This window comes from Mesoplodon mirus (assembly GCF_964341445.2).
Source record: "Mesoplodon mirus genome assembly, chromosome: 17".
NCBI lineage: Eukaryota > Metazoa > Chordata > Mammalia > Artiodactyla > Ziphiidae > Mesoplodon > Mesoplodon mirus.
In genome coordinates this window covers 44,012,933-44,040,056 of record NC_138993.1, presented here as the reverse complement: position 1 = coordinate 44,040,056, position 27,124 = coordinate 44,012,933, and the positions used below count along the sequence as shown (strand labels likewise).

Sequence of the window (27,124 nt, the reverse complement as noted above, 5' to 3'; positions counted from 1 at the left end):
AATCGACAGATCTGGAGCACATTCTTGGCTCACCTTCCCTTCCTAAGGTACACCCTGCCTTCCTACCTGAGGCAGAGGGCTCCTCTATGTCCCCAGAGCTTCCCAGGGGAAACCCAACCCAGCCCTGCACCCTCCCCAGGCCCTCAGGGTGCCCTGCATGTGGGTATTGATGGACTCGGACAGTCCTCCACCCTTGCACCTGGAGAAGTGCATTGGTTTCCTTACCCTTGAGCAGTACTGAGTCCAGTCGCGGGACCTGGCTGAAAAAGTGGCTGTGTAATAAGCACCATGATTTTCCCAGATTTGGAGGGCAACTTGGTGAGAGGGGAAGGGGAGATCTCGAAATCATGAAGACGATAAAGAGCGACATGAAGGTTGGTAAGGTCTTCATCTGAACCAGACCTTAGATGGGATATAAAAACTGTGTGATCTGGAAGTGCAGTGGGGTGAAGAAGTACCTGAGCTCCAGCTTGTGAAGTGCATTATCCCCATTCTGGCGTAGCTGCTGGTCTTAGGGGACCTGATCTCTGATGACAAGAACACTGAGGCCAAGAGGCCCCACACTTGGAACACATCTTGTTCACCTGCTGCCACAATCAGCACCTGGTCCTCTCCCCTACAAGGATAAGACTGCTTCCTTGGAGTGATAACTGGAGGGAGATCATACAGCAAGTGGATAGCCTCATAACAACACTGAAGGGGCTTGGATTTCTTCCAGGAACAAGCCAGTGGGTAGCCACAGTGGATAGTATCTGAAGGAAAGGAGGGCAGGAAGACAGGAGATCTTGGCAGACTCAGTGACTCAGCACTGTGGAGCAGGGAGATATGATATCCCTGTGCTTTCTCAGACCCAGCCATCTATTACTTTCCAAGATGGTGGCACCTGGTGCATGGCTGACATGGAAATACCATGTGAAAATCAGTCAGGAAACTTTTAACTTAAAAAAAATAATGTTTAAAAAAAACTCTGAAACTAACATTTCAAAGCTATATACCTCACTGATAGAAAAGTTGAGGCCAGTCACATTATTTGCCAAGGAGTTTATAAAAACAACTTCAAATGTGTTGAGATACAGTGAAATAACATCTAAGAGAAAAAGTGGAGTGAGATAGCAAAATTTCTATTCCAAAAGAAGCAGGTCATTCTTTGGTGACAAGAGAGAAATACCCAATTGAAAGTTTGTTCACATAACTCAAAAGGCCAAGGGTGGAGGTGAGTTTTAGGCATGGCCAAATGTTGTATTCAGTAAATGAAATTAAGTTCTTTCATATTTGCATCCTTTGGGTTTACTCTAATCCCAAATTCTGCATGATTCACATTGCTGTTCTTCACTGATATCAAATCATTATTTTTCACCTACTCTTTAAAATGTTATATTTCATTTTTATCTAAGTTATTGCATGAATCTTTTAATTTTTTTAACTTAGAAAATTATTTATCTGTGGTGTACTGACCATTCACCACGTTTTGCAAAAACACTGAAAAATGTCTGAGCTGGTCTTAAATTTTGGAGGTCAGGGTGGTGCAATAAATATACTTTATAAGATTTTACAACAGAGTGATATTTTCACTCTAGAAACAATATTTATGTGGATGTAGATTCATTTGGAATAAATTCTCTCTGCATGTAAAAGTATGCTTATTCTGCACAAGTTTCACCATAAAGCAGAGGCAGTTAAGATTTCTTCTGGGCTAAAATATGACAAGAAAGAACCTAACTTGCAATTTTATTTCCTTTTCTTTTCTTTCTCCCTCTATCTTGAACATCCACTGAATTATTCCCCTATTCTATTACATAATAGAATTATATATATATATATATATATATATATATATATATATATATATATATATATATATATACATGTTTGTGTGTGTGTGTATACATATAATTCTATTATTTAATATAAGTAAATGATTAGAAGTTGTAATAACTTAGATGAAGCCACATTTAGGAACTTAATACAGAATATATATTTAAATAGAATAAATACTTTTAAATTAGCAATATGTATCATGTATAGTACATTAATATTGAAGATTATTTTTTTTTAATATTTTTAATATATATGGAAAGTACCATAGTGTAAGAAAGGGCAAACACTCTATTTTAACACTGTAAAATGATAGGTAAAATTCTGTAATCAACTCTATATTAGTTGATGAATTCAGAAAAAAAATATTGATAAATAAAAGTTCTTTTATTATACAGCTCAACCTTTATTTACCAAAGGAAACAAAAATAATATAAACCAACATCCCCTATAGCTTCAGAAATTGATGTCTAAATCAGGTAGTATAATGAAAAGGTATTATTTTTAGTTCACATGTAATTGTACAAGTTATACATATTTCATTTTGTCAACAAAGGGATCTTTTATTTTAGTGAAAGTGTTTTTCACGATTTCCTCCTCAAATTCTTCACATCATAAATTTGGGGACTAAATAAACTGTGTAATTGTTATACTTCCCAGTATATAGATTGACTGTTTGAAATGCTGACTCAGATCTTAGGAAGAAAGGATAACTAGCCAAGGAACAAATTCTTATGTCCACTCTTCTCTCACACCATTCCCTCACCCTATTCAGACTTAAATTACAACACTAATAACTTATCCTTATACATTCATCTGCATTTTCTAATCCTCCTTGCTCTCTGAAAATGTTTCTCTATGTACTTCCTTGGCTACTCTCTCTATCCTCCCACCCTTAAGTTTCTGGCCTTTCTCCTCTTCTCTTACTAATCTATACTCTTTCCCAGTATAACCATGGCCTATGGCTTCAATAATTATTCTTAAAATGAGACCTCACTTCTGAGCTCCAGAGCTCACTTCTCAATCTCTGTGTATAACTACTGATAGTTGGTATGCTCTAATAGATCTAATTATGTTCTCTAACAAATTCTCTCCAACTCTTAGCATTTCATATAAAGGTTTCACCATCTGCAAGGTAACAGTTTAATAAGATCATGGCAGAAATAGATTTCTCCCTCTTCTTCATTCCTGCTGTTTAAATAATTTCCAGGTCTGGAAATTCTTATTCTGAAATGCCTTAAAAAGTTATCCATCTCCATGTTGCTTCATTCTAATATAGCCTGAATCCTACTAATAGAATCTTCTTTTATGTAGAAACCTTGTATTGTCTGAATTGATTTCCATTCTTTACAGTTTAAAGCTCCAAATCCTTACAAGGACCCCAAAGCACCCTTTAACAATGCTGTATTTCATTTAATTTCATTGTTCTGGTTATATCTACGTCCTCCATCCTCTCCAATTTTTCCCACAGAATATGTTATCTAAATTGCAGTTAACTATCTTGCTACATTGCTAGTCCTGCACAATGAAGAATTGCCCATTTCTACCCATGACTTTCAAATATCTAGCCAAGCATTCATGTAAGTGAAACAGATATTCCGAATTATCTGAAACTAATAGTAAAATTTATGTATAAACACAAAATGTTATTAATATTTTTATATGAATTAAATGTTTCTAGGAATTTTTCAAAGGTGGCAACTACCATGTAAATAGAAGGAAGACTATAAATATCTTCTGATCAGAACATTGCCATAGATGCTTGCCATATTAGAAACTTGCAGTGCCCTTGTCAATGCTGTTCATGGTATTTTAGTCACCAATATAGCTTTAGTAGCCAAGGTGAATCTATGTGTAATGTATACTTAATGTATACTTATTTACATGTTCAAATAGAAAAATAGTTTTAAAATTGCATTTTAGAGCTTTGCCCACAAATGTCAGCCACCAACGGACCAACTCTAAAAATCTATCAACTGTTTTTTTTTTTTTTTAATGAGGCAAAGATTATGGCAGCACTTTGTGAAGAAATATGTGACAGAACTTGCAAAGATATTTTATCTTTCTGACATTTAAAGGAAAGTTTGAAAATCACAATATTATGAATGTGAAAATAAATATGTAAATCAGAATAATAAAAACTAATTTCTTGCAAAATAGCACAGATGATATCAAAATATGGTAATACAGTAACATTTGTAACAATTGAGAAAGTTTGCTAGTATAACCTGAAATCCAAATGAAATATATTTTTCCAGTCCCTTGAGAATTAAACTGATTTAAGTAGACTTGATAAGATGGAACAGAATGGTAATCGTATGTGTAATCATTGCAGTCAAATGAATTTTCATTACAAATGAAGAAAGGGTTATGTATGAAAATCAGGATAGAAATTTTGGTATTAACATTCTATTCTAGTACCAAAGAGAATAAATGAATGAGAATTAAACCATATTTATAAAGGCTTTGTATCAAAGATAAAATAAAGATTAAAAAATATAATTCTGAGATTATAATTTTTTCTCATTATTAAAAATGATAATTTTCCAGGAAATTTGGAAAACCCAAAACCAAGAAAAAAGTATGAAAGAAAAACACTCAAAATATCACCACTACAAGACAACTTTAATATTAAAGTGTTTTGTTCCAGCCCTGTTTTCCTGCATATTAATTTACAAATACAGCCCATACCTTGATCAAGTGGGCCTTGAAGGGACAATAAAAACAGAGTTTTCTCACAAATGCCCCTGTAAACCTACTTTGTGAGTCCACTTTTCCTTAACCCACTGAATAAAATAAAAAACAGGCTCCATGACTATTCTGATGGTTTTTAACTAATGAAAGTTCTCTCAGGAATCTTTGAGTTACAGAAATAGCCTCATTACTGTAATTAAACTTTCCAGTCTTAGAAAGAGAAAACAAATACTGTATGCTAACACATATATATGGAATCTCAAAAAAAAAATATGGTCAGAAGAACCTAGGGGCAAGATGGGAATAAAGATGCAGACCTACTAGAGAATGGACTTGAAGATACGGGAAGGGTAAGGGTAAGCTGGGACAAAGTGAGAGAGTGGCATGGACATATATACACTACCAAACGTAAAATAGATAGCTAGCGGGAAGCAGCCGCATAGCACAGGGAGATCAGCTTGGTGCTTTGTGACCACCTAGGGGTAATGGATAGGGAGGTTGGGAGGGAGAGAGATGCAAGAGGGAAGAGATATGGGGACATATGTATATGTATAACTGATTCACTTGGTTATAAAGCAGAAACTAAACTAACACACCATTGTAAAGCAATTATACTCCAATAAAGATATTAAAAAAAATAAGTCCAGTCTTGTCAAACACTCATTAACTGAATCCTGTGAAACCTCAGTGAGTGTTTAATAATTGGCAACTCTCTTAGGATATTACGAAGGAAAGAAAACACATAGTGTATGTACCTGCTAAAAATCCACTATGTGAGGCTACTTTACTAATCAAGATTCTTATGTCAGTTATTTTATTTCCTTGGGAAATTCAGTACACTTGGTTAATCTGGGGGCATCAATTGATTAGTGTGGTAATCTTTTTAAATAATTTCCTGGGGCACTGTGATGGTGTAAATTTCTAAAACTCAGGGATTATTTTGGCAAGAAGATAGTGTGACATGGGATTAAGAACAGGATTTTGGAAGCAGAATGCTTAGATTTTTAATATGCCCACTTTGGAAAGTTATTCAAGGCAAGAAACCTCATTGTGACTCACTTTACTTATCTTTAAAAGGGCATGATCATGTTATCTACCTTGCCAAGTTATGAGTATTAAATAATATATTTAATATCTTAGAAATTTAAAGGATGAAGTCACAAGTTTATTATAGTTACAAATCATTTCAAATTATATGGAGTTGGCAGGAATCCAAGATTTTGTATAGCCTAGGCTAATTGAAGCCGAAGGCTTATTTCTTTTTTGATGTGCAGAATTTGATATATAGGCTTGTCACAGAGTGGATAATCAATAAATGTTTTAAAATTGATGAAAAGGAGAAATCATCATGTCCACATTTCAATATTAATAGCTGTAAATGATATCTAACCAGTCCCAGAATTTGGTCAATTTAGAACATAAAGAGGAAAGGTGAGTCCCAAGGTACAGTGCATGGTGTCCCCCTTCTCATGTAATTTTAAAAATTGAGTTCAGAATTAAAAGGTAGTAGTTAAAATTTATCAAAATCAAACAGCACTGCCATATCATCAGCATTGTTACTGCATGTAAACAGAGGATTTGCCCACCACACTTGAGAAGCCAACCTTTGATCATATTTACATTCTGTTGAATTAGTCAAGACCATTGCTTGGAGACTATACACACTTGCAATTGAACCAATCTAGATAAGTGTTTCTGTGTGTTCTATGTGGTTTAGAAGTAGGAAACAAATTGAATTTACTTGAAGTGGAAGGAAGGTAAGGAAAGCAGTTTTAATTGCCTCGTCAATTTATTTTTTCAGGATAACCATGATATAGTCAGTTTTATTTTCTCTAGCTCTTTCAGTAAGTCATTCCATTATTGTAGAAAGTACAGTTACGGGAGCCAACACAAAGAACAGATTAACTACAAACAATTGGTTGTAATATTTTCAAAAATTAAAAAAAAATTCATATCATGATAATTGATCATGGTCATATCAAGCCCAATATATTTCAGCAGCATTTTATTTAAGCCGTAGTGAGAGACAATATAACTTAATGACTAGGTGTAAATCCTGTAGCCAGAATTAAAATCCTCAGATGATTTTCTCAACCACATACAAGCTGTGTAAACTTGGACTATTTGCTAAAACTCTCTCTCCAATGCTTGAGTTTTTTCAAATGGCAAACATGGATAGCCAAACAGGTTTCTACTTTTTAGAGCTATTGTGAGACTAACATGTGTAAATTATGGGTTACTTAATTATTATATGGAGTTCTGTCCTCAAATGGTACCAGGGCCAGTGGGAATAAGATGCAAGAAGAATGATTTGAATTGAGTATAAAGATTTTTTAATAGTGTCAGCTCCATCAGTTAGTAGAAAGTTCCCAATGATGGGAAGAATGATTATGTTGAAGATCTATAAGAATGTTGAAGAGAGGTTTGCACAACAGAAATCCAGCTGAAATACATGTACATTTCTTCTAAAATTCATATCCTATTATTCTCAAGGTGAGAATCTTCACAATGATAATTTCAGCTGTACCTAAAAATATCCGAGTTGAGACTCATAAATTTAAACAACAATTGTCAAGAATTCTTCAACTTTCATATTTCTTGACTTCAGCAAAGTTTAAACCTCTAATCTTAATGCACTTTTCTCATGAAATGATGACAATAACAATTATTTTTCATAAATATTTTTAAGATCTTTTTTTAGTGTTCAATTTAAAAAATAAAAAAAATCTGTTCTGTATATCAAAGTGTAAAACTATACAGCATTACATTTCTTTTATTAAATCTAAACTAAAAATGGTATTTGCCAATAATTTTGAGTATTTCTCTTTAAATACATGGGACATGTAGTAAACATTCCTTTAAATGAACAAGAAAAGTTAAAGACATAGTATTATGATCATTGATACAAGACCACTATGTTTCAGCAACATGTTTTCATATGAGATCTGTACTTTCTTTATACTGTGTTCCCTGGATTATAGCTGTTCTCTTAATTTTATTTCTGTGTTGGTCTGTGTACTTTCATATTTCTTTACCCTCCATCCTTTGGAATTCTAAATGTGTTCAGTAATAAATTCTCAGAACGGAAGTCCAGGGAACTGTTTTAAAATATTGACTACTTTTTTGAAGTTTTGGTTAAAGTTATCACTATTACTCTTTCTTGTGTAGGAAGCATTTTATTTTACAATCTCTCATTTACTTCTGCCTTTTCCTTACCCCCATTTGAGTTCTCTTCTCATGATTGTATTGTTTCTCCTCAAAGCCTCTTCTGTCTGCTTTGCAAAAGGCTCAGAATATGCATTTATTGTAAGAAATACTTTGAGCACCTAAGTTGTTTCAGGCTTTGAGATAATTATTGAGGATTTAGTCAAGTAGATGGGCCTTACATTTACAAAAAATAAATACCATTGTAAAACTGTGATATTGAATTCTCTCTTTTAAGTGCTATAGTTCTCCAAAGTGTATTTTGCTTCTGCTAGCACTGTATTCACCATTCAGGATTTAATTTCCTACAGTCAGGCTTTTATTAACACCAATTGACTGGAAATGCTCTTTAAGGATACTAATGGCAAATCTATGGGTTTTTCTGTTTTCATTCCCTTTGAACTTACAATAATTTGTAGTTTTGTTAATTAAACTCTCCTTAAAATTTTCTTTTGCTTGCCTTCTCTGTATCATGGATATCTCTTTTTCTTCCTTATCCTCAGATCAGCAATGTTGGCCAAACTATAAAAGGAATTCAACTCCCCAATTAAAATGACTTCAGATCCTGTCTATCCAAGACTTAACTTTTCATGAACGTACATTTCTAGCTTTCTGCCACATATTTCCCATATATTGTGCCTTATCTCTTCTATAGCGACAAGTGTTGTAAGAACTTATTGTAGTTTACCAGATGTTCTGCCAAAGGTATTATCAATATATTTGGCTACCAAACTGCAAACTAGTGTCAAAATTTATGTTGGCATTCAAAGTCACTTGTATTTTATCCCACTCTGCTTAGTCTACTTTGTTTTCTTCTGCTCTTCCAAAATATGTCATCTGTTTACCCCTGACCAGAATTGTCATTGTCTCCCAAGCATACCGTACACATTTCCATCTTTCCAATTTGCTGCAGTTTTTCTTTCATTATTATGTTTAATTCATTAGCCAACTCATTCATGGAAATTTGTCTACCTACCCTAGTCCTTGATAATTTAATGCCATTCCAAGAAACAAAGTTAAGTGCAAAGAGGAATGGCTTAAAGATATACAATTCTAGGTTTAACTTAACAGCTTATCTAGATATGTGTCCTAGGATACATTTCCTAATCTCTATGAGCCTCATTACTTATGTGCATAAAGAAGATCAAATAAAAAAATATGAGTAAAGTGCCTGACTTAAGATAAATATTAGTAGCACTTATTTTTATTACTTTAGACAATTTTTAATGATGTATTTTTAAATTTATTTTCTTCTGTCTTCACAATTAGGTATTCAAATATGTGAACAAAAACACTGTAATATAAAGCAACTAAAGAAGCCTCCACATAAAATTAATACTTTGTAAATGTTATTTCCGTTCTACTCACCTGTTTGCATGACCAGTATCTTACAAATGTAAATGTTCCATGAGTTTATTATTTGTTTTTGTGGTCACAATGGGTCAAGGCTTTACTGGGATATGCAATCACAGGGTTACAAAACTGAGAAGAAAAGAGAAAAGTAGGCTAGGAAGCAGGGAAAGAAAATGCAAGGTAGTGCATTTCTAAGTTGTTAACAGACTAACAATAAAATACAGTTTGTAGTTGAACTACGAAAATGTCTTCCAAACAACCACTGTGTCTCAGATCTGTTCATTCAGGAGATAAAAGGAAAGGAATTATCTTCCAACACATCTCGTCTTCTGTTTCTCAGAGGTCCGAGTTTGCACTAATGTACATTATTTCTCTGTCACTCCAAAATTCTGTTAACCAATTCTGCTTGTCCTTTTAGTAGCCCCAGACTCTAGTTCAGTGGAACTGTAACAACATCTACTGGCAAAAGTGCCCCTCTACTAGAACCTAGTATCTCTTGCTCAAGTATTCCTTTAGTTGTAGAGAAGTAAAGCACTCCTTCATAAGTGAGTAATGCTGAGAAAGGCTAAACCTAAATCTATCTTTTATTTCCCTAGCTCATGAATTCTAATAATTGGGCATGTGGCATTAAATAACAGCATTGATTCAATGCATATACTATACCTTGGAGGAACGTGCTCCACCATGCATGGTGCTGTGTGCAAAGCTGGTGCTTTATCCAAACCCATAACATGTTGTTTTACTATTCTTCAGGCCAGATGTTTACAGGTGATATTATAAGACCAATGAATCTTGTATTCAAAAGCCCATTGTAATACTTGTCTCACCATAAAAGACATTCCTTTTACCAAGGAAATTTTTTTCAGTCATAATTTTGTCAATCATACTGTATCAATGGATTAGGAATTCCCTAGACCAATAGATGATGTTGAGGGGCAAAATAGGTAAACCTAAGTCCAGAGTATGTGTCTATTTCAGAAAAGATGCATTTCAGTCTCCTGCAACGTAGAAGGGGACCTATGTAATCCACTCTCACCAGCTGCTTAGCTTGTCTTCCCCAATTAATTGTGCCATATTAGGAATTCACAGTGATTTATCCAGATCAGCCTTATTGAGGGAAGGCTCATATTTTCAGGCTTGGGCATAGCTTCCATCCTTGCTACCTTGATGATCTCTTTGTGGGCCCATGGTAGGAACATTGGGATAGCTGATGTCCATGGTACAAGTAACTCTGTCTACCTGATTGTTGAAAGCCTCCTCTGTAATGGATGCTATCTGCTGAACATTCAAGAAAGATCCTTACTTTATGATCACTCTAATGGCTCTATTGACATAAGATGACTCCAGATCTCTTTGCCACTGATCTTTCCCTATTGTTCCTTTTAGGCTTCTCCCCAGCCAGCAAAGCTATTTGCCTGTTCCCAGAAGTCCATGTATAATTTAGACCATCTCTGTCTTCATAAAAACTGAGCATCCAAGTGTACTGTTCACAGCTTTGACTATGAGAAATATTTTCTTTCATCACTATCTTGGTTAGCACCAGTGTACCATGCCAACCTTTTCCTAAACTATGAATAAATTCTTTCTTTTTCATAAATTTACTGTGAGGAACCCCATTTGAGTTGAGGAATGTACTTACTAGTACCTTTTAGGCCTATTTGAGCCTGTTCTGAAGGCAGTGCTTCCTTTTAAAAATAGCATTCTGTGATAGCTGGGTGCTATGTCTACTTCACATTACTATCCAATGGATTTAATAACACCAAAGAGTTTTCAGTCTCTGGAAATTCATGGTAATATCCTCAGTTACCACGTGAGCCCAATAGTGTTACAAGAGCTATTTTTTCAGAGAGCAAATCTTACTTGCAGAGGGTAGTCTTGCTACAGAACTTTAGAAGTCTGAGCCATGGTTTTACCACTGAGACTTGCTAGTTATCTTCTCCACATTCTTATCCACCATGGATACTCCAGAACTAATTTTCAGTCATATGGCACAAATGGCAGGGAAACTTACCCAACAACTGGGACTTGCATACACTATCCCCATTAGAAACCAATAACCTTATGAACCAACCAACAAATAGATTTGAATCATATACTTATGTACCTTAAAAATCCAAAGGAACCTAATAAATTCTGTGCCTCATTTTCATTGGTTGGTTGTGTGAGGGGCAGTGACTTTCTCTCTATATGGAGAAGTTCCCCCACTATACTCTAGACCATGAGATTATTGAAAAGTCTACAGATACAGCAGATCCTCGAAACCTCATAGGGATTTATTTCTCAGCTTCTGGTATACATGTGTTTTACTAGGTTATCTAGAATACTCATCACTTCTTACTCACTGAATCCAGTTAGCATGACAATATATATTATCAATAGAATGGATAGGTTTGATGCCTTGTGGAATGTCAGGACAATCAAGGTTTTTGCAGACTATATCAGGACAGAGAATATAGTTACATTATAACTAGAGCTCTGAGATTATGAAAGTGCACTGCCACCTTTGTTATATAAAGAAAAACTCCTTTTGTTCTTTCTTGATAATTTCCTGATAATGAGAATTGAGGAAAAAGCAATTGTCAAGTCAATAGCTGGATATTAATGCCCCAGGCAACTGTGAGAGTCTTCCCATACCTGGGAGCACCACCTCAGGCTGGTTCCATGCCTGAGGGGACACAATCTTTCTCCTTCCAAACTTTCAAGCTTCTGTTTCTTCTGGCCAACTCTGGTCACCCTTCAGAGAGGAACCACAAAATACAAATTGGGTAATTTCGGTGCTTCTGCATATGACTTAAACTCTCTGCTACTGACGTTTAAAACTAACATTGCACAAAATAAAGATGAGAAGTAAAATTCATGCTAGTAGTTTAAAGTTTTAATTTTTCTTTATTAGAATGACTTGAAATAACAAATAAAAAGCACCATGACAAATCAAAGTTCTGTGGAGGAAAAGAAAAAGCTTTATGTGTACCTTTTACAACCCTTTTTCCTGCTCTTTGAGCAAGAGGCTCTGCATCTTCACTTTGCATTGTGCTTCACAAACTGTGTAGACAGCCCTGCCTCCAGGAGATTCTGATACATGCAACAATTTGAGAACCACTGTTCTAATACATTAAGGAAACAGAGAGAGCTTTGCCAGCTCTCAGTATATCTCAATTATATATTTATATTAGATAAATATAGATATTAATATATATAATATGTATATTACTATATATATATATATATAAACACTGTATACAAAAATAAACTCAAAATGGATTAAAGAAATAAATGTAAGACCAGACACTATAAAATTCTTAGAAGAAAACTTAGGCATACCATTCTATGACATAAATTACAGCAAGATACTTTTCTACTCACCTCCTAGAAAAATGGAAATAAAAACAAAATTAAACAAGTGGGATCTAATGAAACTTAAAAGCTTTGGCACAGCAAAGGGAACCATAAACAAGATGAAAAGACAATCCTCAGAATGGGAGAAAGTATTTGCAAACGTGCAAATGAAGCAACTGACAAAGGATTAATCTCCAAAATACACAAGCAGCTCATGAAGCTCAATATCAAAAAAAACAAAAAAACAAAAAAATCCAATACAGAAATGGGCAGAAAACCTAAATAGACATTTCTCCAAAGAAGGCATACAGATTGCCAACAAACACATTCAAGCATGCACAACATCACTAATCATTAGAGAAGTGCAAATCAAAACTACAATGTGTTATCACCTCACAGCAGTCAGAATGGCAATCACAAAAAAAAATGTACAAACAATAAATGATGGAGAGGGTGTGGAGAAAAGGGAACCCTCTTGCACTGTTGGTGAGAATGTAAATTGATACAGCAACTATGGAAAACAGTATGGAGATTCCTTAAAAACTTAAAAATAGAACTACCATATGACCCAGCAATCCCACTGCTGGCCATATACCCTGAGAAAACCATAATTCAAAGAGTCTTGTACCACAATGTTCATTGCAGCTCTATTGACAATAACCAGGACAAGGAAGCAACCTAAGTGCCCATTCACAGATGAATGGATAAAGAAGATGTGGTACATATACACAGTGGAATATTACTCAGCTTTAAAAGGAAATGAAATTGAGTTATTTGTAGTGAGGTGGATGTACCTAGAGTCTGTCATGCAGAGTGAAGTAAGTCAGAAAGAGAAAAACAAATACCGTATGCTAACATATATATATATATATATATATATATATATATATATATATATATATATATATATATATATATATACATGGAATTAAAAAAAATGGTTCTGAAGAACCTAGGGGCAAGACAGGAATAAAGATGCAGATAGAGAATGGACTTGACATGGAGAGAGTGAAGGGTAAGATGGGACGAAGTGAGAGAGTGATATGGACATATATACACTACCAAATGTATATCTATCCCATTAGATAGCTAGTGGGAAGCAGCTGCATAGCACAGGGAGATCAGCTCGATGCTTTGTGTCCACCTAGAGTTATGGGATAAGGAGGGTGGGAGGGAGACGTGAGAGGGAGGGGTTATGGGGATATATGTATAGGTATAGCTGACTCACTTTGTTATACAGCAGAAACTAACACAACATTGTAAAGCAATTATACTCCAATAAAGATGTTTAAAAAAAGAAATAATAAAACTGGCAAACATTCACTTTAGTCTGGCGGATTTTGATCCAAGAAGTCTTAAAGAAATTCAATTTTATGTCATTTCCTAGGCACTGATAACAAAATTGACAAGAAAAAGAAGAGTTGAATACACTGACAACTCTTTGAAAACATTTATTTTCCTTGTTTTCTTTTCTGAATTTATATATATATATATATATATATATATATGTATATGTATATGTTATATATACACATAGAGATAAATTGGATTATTGAAATGTGTTTTTAGACAGTGATTGCTTCATATTTGTTTTCCTGCCTTTAGAAAATGTCTTGGGAAAGATAAAAAGATGTATGTAAATAAGCAATATAGTCTGTGAAAAACATTTTTTTTATTTATTTTTATTTCTAAAGGAGTACAGAAAGGAAAGCAGGTAGTTCAGGGGAAATTCAGTGAAAATTGTACTTTCTACTTAGCATTCTTTCCTGATTTTGAGGATTCAGATCCTTCAGATAGATTAAAGAGTAATAGTTCTGTAGCCTTTAAAAGACATGACAGAAAAAATATATATATCAATCTTCAAGTATTCATAAAGCCAATCAATAGAATATTAATAGTATATTTGCCCTGAATTAATATGAGAAAATTACAAGAAAGCCAATTTTACTTCAAAATGAGGATGGTGTTCTGACAGAGCTATTCAACAATGATATGAGCTTTTTTCTAAGGTAGTGGATTTCCCATCACTGAAAATAGTCACTGGGTAAACATTGCACAGAAGTACATACCATGAACATTAAATTAAGTGACTTCAAACATCGTTTCCAATTTGAGATTATATGAAGTTGCAGAAATTCCCATTTTTAACCCTGCTAGATAATGATATGAGTATTAGACCAGATGACATCAACAGTTCTTTAGTACTCTCCAAATCTATGATTCTATGAGAAACATTTCCTTGTCTTGGGAATTGTTATTCCAGACAGAAAAAAGTGTGTGTCTCCTAATTCAAACTCCTCTTTGGCCTCCTTTATTCTATTTGCATTTTCAACTATTGGATTCCATTAAATCTTTCATCTTTTTCTCTCTTGCCATAAAAATTATATATTTCTCTTTTAACATCATATTGTCCTCCTTATTGGAAAATAAATTTCTTAGAAGCTGGAACTTTTCTTTTTCTTTCTTTCTTTTTTTTTTGGCTCTGTATTCCTAGTATTAAGAACATACGAGACATAGAAAAAGCACTCAATAAAAGTTTGTTGACTGAATAATCAGCAAAGAAAATAGGGAAGATAAAGAGATATGAACATGAATACAACTACGAATAAGAGCCTGAAAGGAAGGGAAATTCTGATGCAGAACAGTTAATGGCAAATGCTTATATAATATTTGCTATGTGTCAGTTACTTTTCTAAGAACAGTAAATGTATTTAATCTTAACAGTTAATCCTCAGAACAGTGCTTTAAGGTGAATACTATTTTTATCCACATTTACAGATAAGGAACCAAGTTCCTAACACACAGCCAGTGGGTAACAGCATTGGGATCTAAATCTTGGCCAACTCTCCAAGTCAATGGTAATCTATTGACTCTCCATTGTCACCAAGCCATATCATGGAACCCAGTTATACCAAGAAAGAATTGGAAATAAGATCTAAGTTAGCACTCAAGAATCAGGGTGCAAGCATGTTGCATAGATCAAAGTAAACCAGTAAGTCCAAACTAGATGAGCAGAGGAGAACGAGAAGGGGAAATTAATAGAAGGATGGATAGACCAGGTAATATAACAGGATAAAAGACTGAATTCCTACTCTCAGCCATATCTTGACTAATGGTATGACTATGTATGAGCCCCTCTGAGCCTCAGAATTCCTGTCTGTAAAATAACAAGATGTTATTATCTCCTATTGAATCCCTTCCTTTTGAACTCTCAGGTAGTGCTCAAGAGCTCAGGCAGCAACTTTGACACAGGCATTAAAAATTCACAGAAGCCAAATAATAAAAAGCCCAAGAAAATTGGTTTTAACCTGAATGGGTCTTGACAGCAAAATCTGTGCAGCAACATTAAGGTAAGTGCTATTCTTAGCCATTGATAATTGGGAGAAGTGCCTCTCCCTGCCGTGTATTTTTTGAAAGTTTAAATCATAGAGGCAGTGGAAAAAGTATATATAAAGAGAAGTTGATCCTGAGGGTAGACCACTTTCTCCTGTTCCCGATGCTCCTTGGCTCATAAGAAACCTAATATTTCTTAAAGGAATCATTCTATAAAATAAAAAGCCTAGATTTGATCACTTAAAAGATTGGGAATAATTACCATGTTTTCTTAGGTTTATGTGAGAGTTTTAAACATAACTATATTTAAATTTCTCTTGTGATATGTGTCATTTTCCTAGGGCTGCCATAAAAAGTACCCAAAACTGGTAGCTTCTAACAATAGAAATTTATTCTCTTGCAGTTCTACAGGCTAAAAGTCTGAAGTCAAGATATTGGCAGGGCCAGGCTCTCTAATTTTATATGGTTGTATAAAATTAAGTACAGTGGATATACCATAATTTGCTTAAACAATCACCAATTGTACAATTAGCCCATTTTCTACTGTTCACTGTTTTTTTTTTTTTTCTGATAACTTTCTTTTTTAACCTCTTCATTGGAGTATAATTGTTTTACAATGTTGTGTTAGTTGCTTCTGTATAACAAAGTGAATCAGCTATGTGTATACATAGATCCCCATATCTCCTCCCTCTTGAGTCTCCCTCTGACCCTCCTTATCCCATCCTTCTAGGTGGATAGAAAGCACCCAGCTGATCTCCCTGTGCTATGCGACTGCTTCCCACTAGCTATTTTATATTTGGTAGTGTATATTTGTCCGTGCCACTCTCTCACTTCGTCCCAGTTTACACTTCCCCCTCTTGTGTCCTCAAGTCCATTCTCTACACCTGCGTCTTTATTCCTGTCCTGCCCATAGGTTCTTCAGAACCTTTTGTTTTGTTTTGTTTCTTTTTTTGTTTGTTTGTTTCCATATATATGTATAAGCATACAGTATTTGTTTTTCTCTTTCTAACTTACTTTGTATGACAGACTCTATGTACATACACCTCACTACATATAACTCAGTTTCATTTCTTTTTATGGATGAGTAATAGTCCCTTGTGTATATGTGCCACATCTTCTTTATCTATTCATCTGTCAGTGAATAATTAGGTTGCTTCCATGTCCTGGCTATTGTAAATAGAGCTACAATGAACATTGTGGCACATGACTCTTTTTGAATTATGGATTTCTCAGGGTATATGTACAGTAGGGGGATTGCTGGATTGTATGGTAGTTCTATTTTTAGTTTTTTTAAGGAGCACCCATACTGTTCTCCATAGAGGCTGTATCAATTTACATTCCCACCAACAGTGCAAGAGGGTTCCCTTTTCTCCACACCCTCTCCAACATTTATTGTTTGTACAATTTTTGATGATGGCCATTCTGACTGGTGTGAGGTGATACCTCATTGTAGTTTTGATTTTCATTTCTCTAATGATTAATGATATTGAACATCCTTTCATGTGTTTGTTGGCAATCTATATCTTCTTTGGAGAAATGTCTATTTAGGTCTTCTGCTCATTTTTGGATTGGGTTGTTTGGATTTTTTTTGATATTGAGCTGCATGAGCTGTTTATATATTTTGGGGATTAATCCTTTGTCAGTTTCTTCATTTGTAAATATTTTCTCCCATTCTGAGGGTTGTCTTTTCATCTTGTTTGTGGTTTCCTTTGCTGTGCAAAAGCTTTTAAGTTTCATTAGGTTCCATTTGTTTATTTTTGGCTTTATTTCCATTTCTCTAGGAGGTGGGTCAAAAAGGATCTTGCTGTGATTTATGTCATACAGTGTTCTACCAATGTCTTCCTCTAAGAGTTTTATAGTGCCTGGGCTTACATTTAGGTTTTTAATATATTTTGGGTTTATTTTTGTAATGGTGTTAGGGAGTGTTCTAATTTCATTCTTTTACATGTAGCTGTCCTGTTTTCCCAGCACCACTTATTGAAGAGGATGCCTTTTCTCCATTGTATATTCTTGCCTCCTTTATCAAAGATAAGGTGACCATATGTGCATGGGTTTATCTCTGGGCTTTCTATCCTGTTCCATTGATCTATATTTCTGTTTTTTGTGTCAGTACTATACTGTCTTGATTACTGTAGCTTTGTAGTATAGTCTGAACTCAGGGAACCTGATTCCTCCAGCTCCATATTTCTTTCTCAAGATTGATTTGGCTATTCGGGATCTTTTGTGTTTCCATACAAATTGTAAAATTTTTTGTTCTAGTTCTGTGAAATATTGTTCACTGTGTTATTTTAATTATTACTCAATTTTTGGGAGGGAGAAATTTATTTATTTATTAGCTTTTTATATTTTTTACTATTTTAAGTAATGCTGTACTGAATAATTGTGTGTATATATATATATACATGTATACACATGTGTATATATGTGTGTATATATATGTGTGTGTGTGTGTGTGTGTGTGTATATAACTTTTTCTTCATATATGTATGGAAAAATTCCTAGAACTGGAGTTCTTGGGTTAAATTGTTATGATGCACAATGACAAATCACTTTTCAAAGGTAGCATATTAACTTGTGGTTTCGGAAGTACTGCTCATAATTGTTTTGAAATCCCTGCAACCTTAATAGTATAAAGTGCTATATTGTTTTCATTTTTATTTTCACTTTTTGATTACTAATGAAACTTTTTCTACACTAGAAGTTTGTCCTTTAAATAATTACTATAGAAAATCTTATAGTAAAGTAGGAAAAGTGAACAAATAATTCCTATTTGGTCTGCCTAATGAAAATGAGTTTTCATTTGGCTTAATACATATATACAAGTAAAAGACAAGTTTCAGTCATCAAAGATGATGGTACAGGTAGGAGGAAATGTAGCCACTATACAAGGGTTGCAATCTAGCTCTTTCTTGAAGAAGGATTTTATTCTAAACTTCATGTACAATAATGACATTGATATTCAATATAATTTGATTAGATTCTATGAAGAATCTCTATCCAGGAAGACGATACCATATGAGTTTGAGGAAGAGGAGGTAAAGCTTTCTTCATTATTTAATCTTGTGTCAGTATTCCTTTTATCTTTGTCTCTCTCATTTCACATGGCCTTTTTCCCCCTGTGTCTCCTCTGTCTTCTCAGGGGTTTCTCCCACCTGTATGACTGCATCTCTCCTAGTTTTTTCTTCTAAGCACCCCACCATTGGATTAGAGTCTATTCCAATCCAGTAAGACCTTATTTTAAATAATTACATCTGTAATGATGTCCCATTTCCTAATAAGGTTACATTCTGAGGTTCCAAGTGAACTTGAAGTTTTGGGAAACACTATTCAATTCAGTACATGTTGTAACAGAAAAGACACTGCTTCAGGAGTCAAGAGATGCATGTTTCAATCTTACTCCTGACAATAGTAGAACCATACATGTATCAGAAACTATCAAAGCTTTGCTGGCATAGAATGCTGATGGAATTATAACTTTATAATCCTATGACTTTAGACCAAAAATTTACATTTTTCATACTTAGATAATAAGCCTCAACCAGAAGATGTAACCAATTCCTAGGCTTCCCTTTCAGTTTTCCATTTATTTGACAGTATGAGCCTCCTAAGTATTCATCTTCTTAACCAATAACTTTTTAAATGGCAATTAAGTAAATTCCATACCCTCTGGTGTTTTGAAATCAAGCCACAGATTCTATACTGGTCTGGCAAAGGATTAACCTTCTCACCATAATGCTTAAAACAGTGATTGGGAGGTTCCTCTAACTGACCACTAGTTGCAAGGTGCAAGATGGTGAGACATAGGTTTTATCTCAATAGATTTTCATAGCAGTGAGTTTTCCTTGAGTTAACCATAATAAATAGATAATGTTTTGTGAACAACATTAAAGTTTATGTTAAACTTACTTGATCATTAATAAAATATTTAACTACATTTTAATATCCATATTTTAAACTAAACCAATAACTAAAATGTGACAATTGAAGGAATTGACTTATATTTTCCTTGACTTGATGTTACCATTATTGTTATCTAACTTTTTAAATGGTGTAAAAAAAGAATTTCTAATGGAATATCAAATGAATTACTTCTATTTGATATATTAGCAACAATAAGATGAGGGAAAAAACAATAATAGAATTAAGAGACAGAGAAAAATGAATATTAGAAAATACATTTATGTCAAATTCAGGAAATAATAATTAAAAATGGTAATGTCTGTCTACTTAGAATAAAAAAAACTGAATTTTTATAGCTAGAAAAATTATTTAAAATATTATGAAGTAGCAAAAATAGTATACTTTAGTCTTCATTTATGTAATTAATATGGATTATTGTCTTATGTTGTGTCTTATGCAGTGGCAACTTAAATTTGGTGGTAAAATCTTTAAAATTAACATTTCAATCTATGTGTAAAAGATGTATGTAAAGAAAAAGATGTATGTACACAGATATTCCCATTTAATGGAGAAACTGTTAAAGTTTTGCAATAAACTTATTCCATTATATGGTCTAAATTACAATTTCAGTATTAATTTCTATGACTTTTTCTGTGTTCATTGTCAATCAAGTTGACATACCAAACATGGCACTTCATACAATATTATGTGCCTTTGTTTATTTGGTCTCCCCTGGTCAGAATACATGTCTTTCTGTTTCTCATTTTCTAATTTATACTCCTACCTAATATTCTAGGTCCATTTGAAAAACAAGCTTTTACAGACAGGATGACAGTTATTTTCTAGGCTTCGCACATTGTCTAGGTGTCCCATGTGTGGTAAGATTTTTGATGCACATCCATTTTGTTCTCCTCACTACAATTATACAGGACAAAATATTAGGTGTTCAATAATTCTGTGTAGAATGAATAATTGAATAAACTTAAAATAAAGGTATTGTACCAAAAGTAAACAGGTCAAAAAGTTTTGATGCTTCTCATTACTTGATCTTCTCAGACAACAAGGAATTAGCTAAGGTATAAAGAAACTAGTGTGAATTGGTTATTTTTCTTCTTCAGTGAATAAAAGATAATGAAGCTAAAATAGTTTCCAGAAGCTGGATTGCAAATAACACAGGCATATTAGGCGAGATATCATTCAAAGAGACTTGATGGAGAAATAAAGAAAAAAGAGCTAAGGGACCTTTAGATCTCCAACGTATATAAAGAAAAAAAAACCAATATAATCTATGCATCAGTGTGATAGATTCAGTAATATCTGATACTGTCTTCTAATGCCCAGTTTATTTATAGCAATATCTGCAAACAACATTGCTTGTTTCCAAAAGATGTGGTATAATTTATAAAGATACAAAATTATAAGAATATAATCTAAATTAGGTGCAAGAATAAAAGAAGAAAAAAAATCTGCTGTAGTGATATTAAATGAAGTTATTGTCAGAACTGTCTGAAAAAGAAATCAAACTATAAAGGGCTATAACCTTCCTTTCAGCTAGATTTCAATTTAACTCTAAGTTTTCTAGAGGCCAAATAAAAAGAGAAATCTGATCAATTTCATAATTTACAACATCCATGATAAAAGCAAACCAATTTACTCAGGAGAAGTGCAATTATTCCTGCTACTAAAACCTAAAAGAAATTTCTCCCAAGGGTCATCATAAAGAGGACACTGTAAAATATAATGAAATATGCCTCGAACAATATCTTTATGATAGACACTGTTGACAGTTTCATAGAGCTGCTTTTTTATGGTACCCCTCGCTATATACTGATGGTCTAGCTATATAATTCTGTGTGTAGTTTAATAGATGCATAGATTTTTGAGTAACTGGAATAATAGATGGACAAAAAGTCCTTTAAAGATTCTTCAAAAACTTCTTTATCTTATTGTAGTTCTTTAGAGAAATTTGGTGGCACTAAATCTCAGGGCACACAGTTCATTCATTAAGTAAATAGTATTGGACATCTATAGTTTACACAGCACTGTATTAGACACAGAGGAAACACAGGGGGCGAAAAAGAAACCTTCATGAAATCAGCTATTATGTGATGTCATTTAAAGGTAAAGAAAATAACCAATGACCTAAAAGTAAAGTTGACTGCTTTTGTGAAAGCTGAAGCCACTTCAAGCCTTGGATTCAATTCTAAGGATATTCTCATAACATAGGTCAAGTGTCTCTTCAGAAAACACGTTTGAATCTGCTCTGACATACAGATTAATGGGCATTTGCTGACTCTTCTGCTAGGTTTTAGCATAGTCACAATGCCCTTTGGAGAAGAGATCTAGTCCCACTCTACTTCAGGTTTACCCTAAAATAACCATCCTATTGAGATTTCTGTCACAACTGTGGCTTTAAAGTTACCATCTGAGAAGCCTTAGTTATATATTCCGTGGAGTTGTCTCAGGAGACATAGAAGAAGGTGGAACACAAGTGAAGGTCAACAGTCAAATCTCTGTCTTCTCTAACCATTTATCAGACACAGAAGACTTTGTGATGAAATGTAAGAAGATTTTTGACAAGTAGTTTTTTTAAAAGTGTTTGAAAAACACTGCACTGCTCTGTACTGTTTCCAAAATCTATTCTTCTCTACAAAGATCAATATATCTATTCAACAAATAAGTACTGCTCACCTGCTATGTCCAGAATCTAGATATGAAAGGTTAAATGTCATAGTCTTTTTCTCAGGGAACTTAAGGCTTGTTATCACATTCCTAAGTGCACCAAAGATTAGGTAGCAGTTTGGTAACTGCTGTGTCATAGATGTAAACAGCATGCACTGTGCATGCATAGAAGGTGAGGCAGCCAAACGAAATGGGAGTGAACAGAGAGCACCGGATGTATATATCCTATCCATATTTAATTTTTGAATTGAATCTTGAAAAATGACACAAATTAGGAAAACAATGTGGCTAATAGTCATTTTAAGCAATGGAGTGAGGATAAGGCAAAATGAAGGAAGAATAATTTTGTGGCTGGTGTGCCAATAAGTTTGGAGATGAAGTGTTAGAATCAGGAAGAGGTCAGATCATGAAGAACCAGTGTGTTTAACCAAAAGATTTGAACAACAACAACAACAACAACAACAACAAAATGAAACAAAAACTTTAGAGTAGTGTCATGAGCACATTGAAGTTTAGAAATATCCTCTAGTATCAGTACGGAAGGTCCACTAGAGAAGCTAAGGGTAGAATCAGGCAGAGTAACTAAGTGGGTATGGCAGCAATCTGCAAGAAAACAAATGGGACTCTGAATTAAGCCCAAGAAACTGTCATGTGAGGAGGGAGGTTTGAGAGATAATAAAAGGGTGAAACATATGGGGTTTTGTGATACCTATGGCCTACCTCTTCTATTTATCCTTTTCTGAATAAACAATGATGCATCTTACAGTGTTACTTCTGTGTAATTTTATTCCCACTTTCTGATTGATGTATATGTAGTCAAGTTTTTAAAAAGTTGAAATTCTATTCTTTTAATATTCACCAAATTTTCCCTAGCAGTCCACTTGAAACTTGAACATTTAATCACTTTATATTCTGCCTGCATAACAAAGCTCAACATTATAATCCTCCAGTTATTACAAGATCTGTGCTGTCTTGGATACATTTACACTTCAATTACAATTACAATGCTTTCATCTTAACAGCTTTTAGTTTCTGAAGGATTAAGTCTCAAGGATTATGGTATAATGAGAACAAAGGTTATTGACTACTTTTCTCATTTCTTTCTGAGGTGCTTTGCTAGCTAAATAAAACCAAGGTCGAATTTATGCCAAGCTCTTTTTTCCCTGTAGGAAAACATAATGGAAGTTATGAGAAATCAAGAGTTTTTACTGCTTCCAGCTGAGGAGCTCCATAAACTCCTGGCCAGTGATGATGTCAATGTCCCTGATGAAGAAACCATCTTCCATGCATTAATGATGTGGGTCAAATATGACATGCAGAGGAGATGCAATGACTTGAGTATGCTTCTGGCCTTTATAAGACTGCCACTGCTTCCACCTCAGGTAATTATATGAGATGCTGTTTTCGTATCTACAATTGACTGAATCATTCTGTGTTAAAATTAAACATTACAACCCATGTTTTATTACTTATTCACATTTTTTGTTTGTTTATTTTAATCAAACACTCTTTTTAAGCTAAATTTGCTGATGGAAAATGCTGAGTCGTGGGTCATGGGGCTGAATTCCATTTCCACCACTTACTGAGTCATGGTTATATGACTATAAGAATGTCAGTTTCTCTGAAATTAAATTTCTTCATCTATCAAATCAAATTGTACTACCACGCAAAAGTATTATGAGGATCAAATTAGAAAATATATATAACATACTTAATAGAATATTTAAAAGGTTTTTAGAACATTGCAATTATTAATTCTCTGCTTCCCTGTTTTGATGATTGATCTAACTATCTACATATGTCTATCTATCTACCTAATTAGCTAGCTAGCTAGCCAGCTAGTTATCTATCAAGCTATCATCTCTCTGACCTAACATACAATAATATGATCATTCTCTGATGAATATACATATTCTATGGCCATCCTTATGGTATTCTTAAAAGCTCAAAGCATGGGATTTCAAACGTCTATAGAAGGATAAGATATATTACTGAATAGTACAGAGTTATGAATTAATACCATTTAGCAATTGGAATTATGGAACCTTTTGAGCTAAGGAGAATCCACACACCAAGTGAAAAAATCACCTCATTTTATTGATGAGGTATGTAGGACAAAGGTGATTTGATAAAACACCAAGTTCACTCAACTTAGAAGAAGAAGAGTAATTAATTTTCCCTGATTCAGTCTTGTGTCTTTAAAATAACTTGTAATGTTGCAAAATTATTCATGCACAACATTGTTAACCCAGGGTGTCTGGCGTCTCAGGGTATCCAAACTTAAGCTTGAAGGTGGTTCTGACCTCTCAAGTGATAGATAAAATTGTGTATGTGTACAATTTTTATAAGGGATATTAAGAGCCTGTCCATTTGAATTAAAATCACTATCAACGTTTTCAATAATCCACATATTACTAAGAATGTAAGATAGGGAATTAGGAAATCGGGAAACAACAATAGGCAAGTATAACATGTTAGTAACAAGAGAAGAGAGAGGGAACTGGGTCATACATTAAGATTGGAAAGTTAAAAAGAAAAAACAACACTTTGCCAAAATTGGGAAACAAATGAACTTTTATGCATAAATTAATAATTGTGTTTCATTTGGCTACTGAAATAAATAAAGAAGTAAAATTTAAAAAAAATATGGAAATCCTGCCTAAACAAATTATATTCAATAAAAGTTTATCCTAATGCCAGGCTCTTATAAAAGGAAGGGAAACATCTATTTTGGTAATGGGACAAAGAATTAATAGGAAAGCCATGCACTGGATTTTTCTGAATCTTCCAACATAGGTTCTGATACCATATATTCTCAGAGCTTGGGCATCCTCTCTCAAGATGGAAATAGCTAATGATCACTATTAGCCAATAATAGGTAGATAGCCATTAACAATGATAGATGATGTGGCAATTAGTCCCTTTGATCCTGCCCACCCATTTCACCTGTCTGCTGAAATGTTGGGAGCTTGGAGTTAAACTGGTACTGAAAAATCATCATATATAATAGGACACATACCAGAGGAGGCCAAGAATGTGGCCAGGGCTCCATCTTTTTCATGATATGCCTTTTCTTCATACCCTTCTTGCCCACTCTTTTGTCAACAAAAATGGGAGCTGCTCCTACATGTGTATCTCATCTAAACTATTACATCAGAATAGAGATGTGCATTCTATTGACTCATTTGTTCCTAAGGCTACACATTACACATAGCGTTTTAATTCTGATTGGTAAAACTGCTTTATCTTGATTAGTGAAACAATATTTATTAACATTAGAAAATAAATTATTATTAAGTTTTGGTGAAACTAACTAGTAAAAGACTTTTAAGTTTAACTCATCACAGTGTCCAATAGGCATAAACACAGCATATATTTATTTTCCATTTCTCATCTCTTAAGATGGGTACATTACAAACATAACTTTATATATACTTTTAAGCAACATATATGCAGGGGGAAAAATAAAGCACATTTTCTTTTCATAAAAATGTCTTTAGATATAGGAGGGGCTATTGCTTCCATAACTAATATTAATGAATTACATGTCATTATAAGCACTTTTCATACAGTATTTCTAATCTTAAAAAAAATACAATTGCAAGGTAGCGGTTAGTAATTATATTATGCAGAGGGATAAACAGGTTCAAAGAAGTTAAGTGATTTTTTCAAAGGTCATAGAGCTAGTGAAAAATCCAGTTTTCCTGCAAATCTAGGCTAGCCAGATATGAACATACTCAGGGATATTACTACTGTGAATGTATGTTGTTTCCTTATTTGCTGTCTAAACTTGAAGATCATTAAAATGTTCTGAATACAGCAATTCTCAAGATTCCTATTAAAAGCCTGAGAAAGGAAGAAAAGTGGCAGAATTGGAATTAACATGCATTTATTTCTTTCTTCAGTCACCAAACATATATTTTATCTCATTTAATTTCTATAATATCCTTATGCAGTAAATATCATTATTATTTTTTGACAAATGAGTAAATTGAGAATCGACATGATAATCATTTTTCTAGTAAACTGTAGAGCTCAGACTACTCTAATTGTGTTTGATACTGTGTTTCTTCTCCTACTGATGAGAAATAAGTGCAAAGTTTATTTCTGCAGATGGTTTCCTATTTACCTCAATGTCCAGCCAGAGTTTTAAAAAGCTTAATTAAATCTAGAATTTTCCAGCATTTGCATGAATTTTCAAAGCTACTAAACATCTCAAGGTTCTTAAGAAAAGCCATATGATGATCAGAAAACACTTTTTTCTTGGGCTTGGGAGCCAGTAAATATGACTTTTGTCCTTAATTCTGACAGTGCTTAGTGTGTAGGGTTTTTTTTTTTAACTTTCAAGTGATTTGTGTGTATATACTGTGTGTCTTATTACATTACGTATGTAATTATATTATATATTATATACATATTTCCATATAATATATAATTACAAAATGTTTTTGTTATATAACAAAACAATATTATATTTTAAAATACTAGCAGTATTTAAATGAAGAAGAGCTTACATTTTTCTAGTGTGGTAGGGGTTTATTTTCAAAAAGAAATAGTCCTTGGACTAAGTTTTGAAGGAGACTTGAGAGAAGAATTTTGCTTCTCTTTTTACAAGGTAATTGCTATAGATGTGAATGATATGTTTCAGCTGAGTGACAGAACAATATTTGGAAGACCAGGTATGAACTGCTTATGTGTATTGTTAAGCAAAACATAGCAAATTACTGACCAAGGAGAGAGGTGGAAAGACAAAAATATTTAGAGGTGTTTAATACAAACAAACAAAAAATGAGAAAATGAATGCTTC

General features: G+C 33.7%; 1 protein-coding gene across 2 annotated transcripts in view; it reads left to right on the top strand.

Moving 5' to 3' along the window:
- KLHL1 (kelch like family member 1) overlaps positions 1 to 27,124 on the top strand; it is a gene marked incomplete at both ends in the record, with an annotated part of 381,529 nt that overhangs the window by 216,102 nt on the left and 138,303 nt on the right. For both annotated transcript variants that reach the window (XM_082602078.1, XM_082602077.1), the window contains one exon: positions 23,487 to 23,699. In XM_082602078.1, the coding sequence (XP_082458204.1) occupies positions 23,487 to 23,699 (213 nt within the window). The remainder of the gene's footprint in view (positions 1 to 23,486; positions 23,700 to 27,124) is intronic.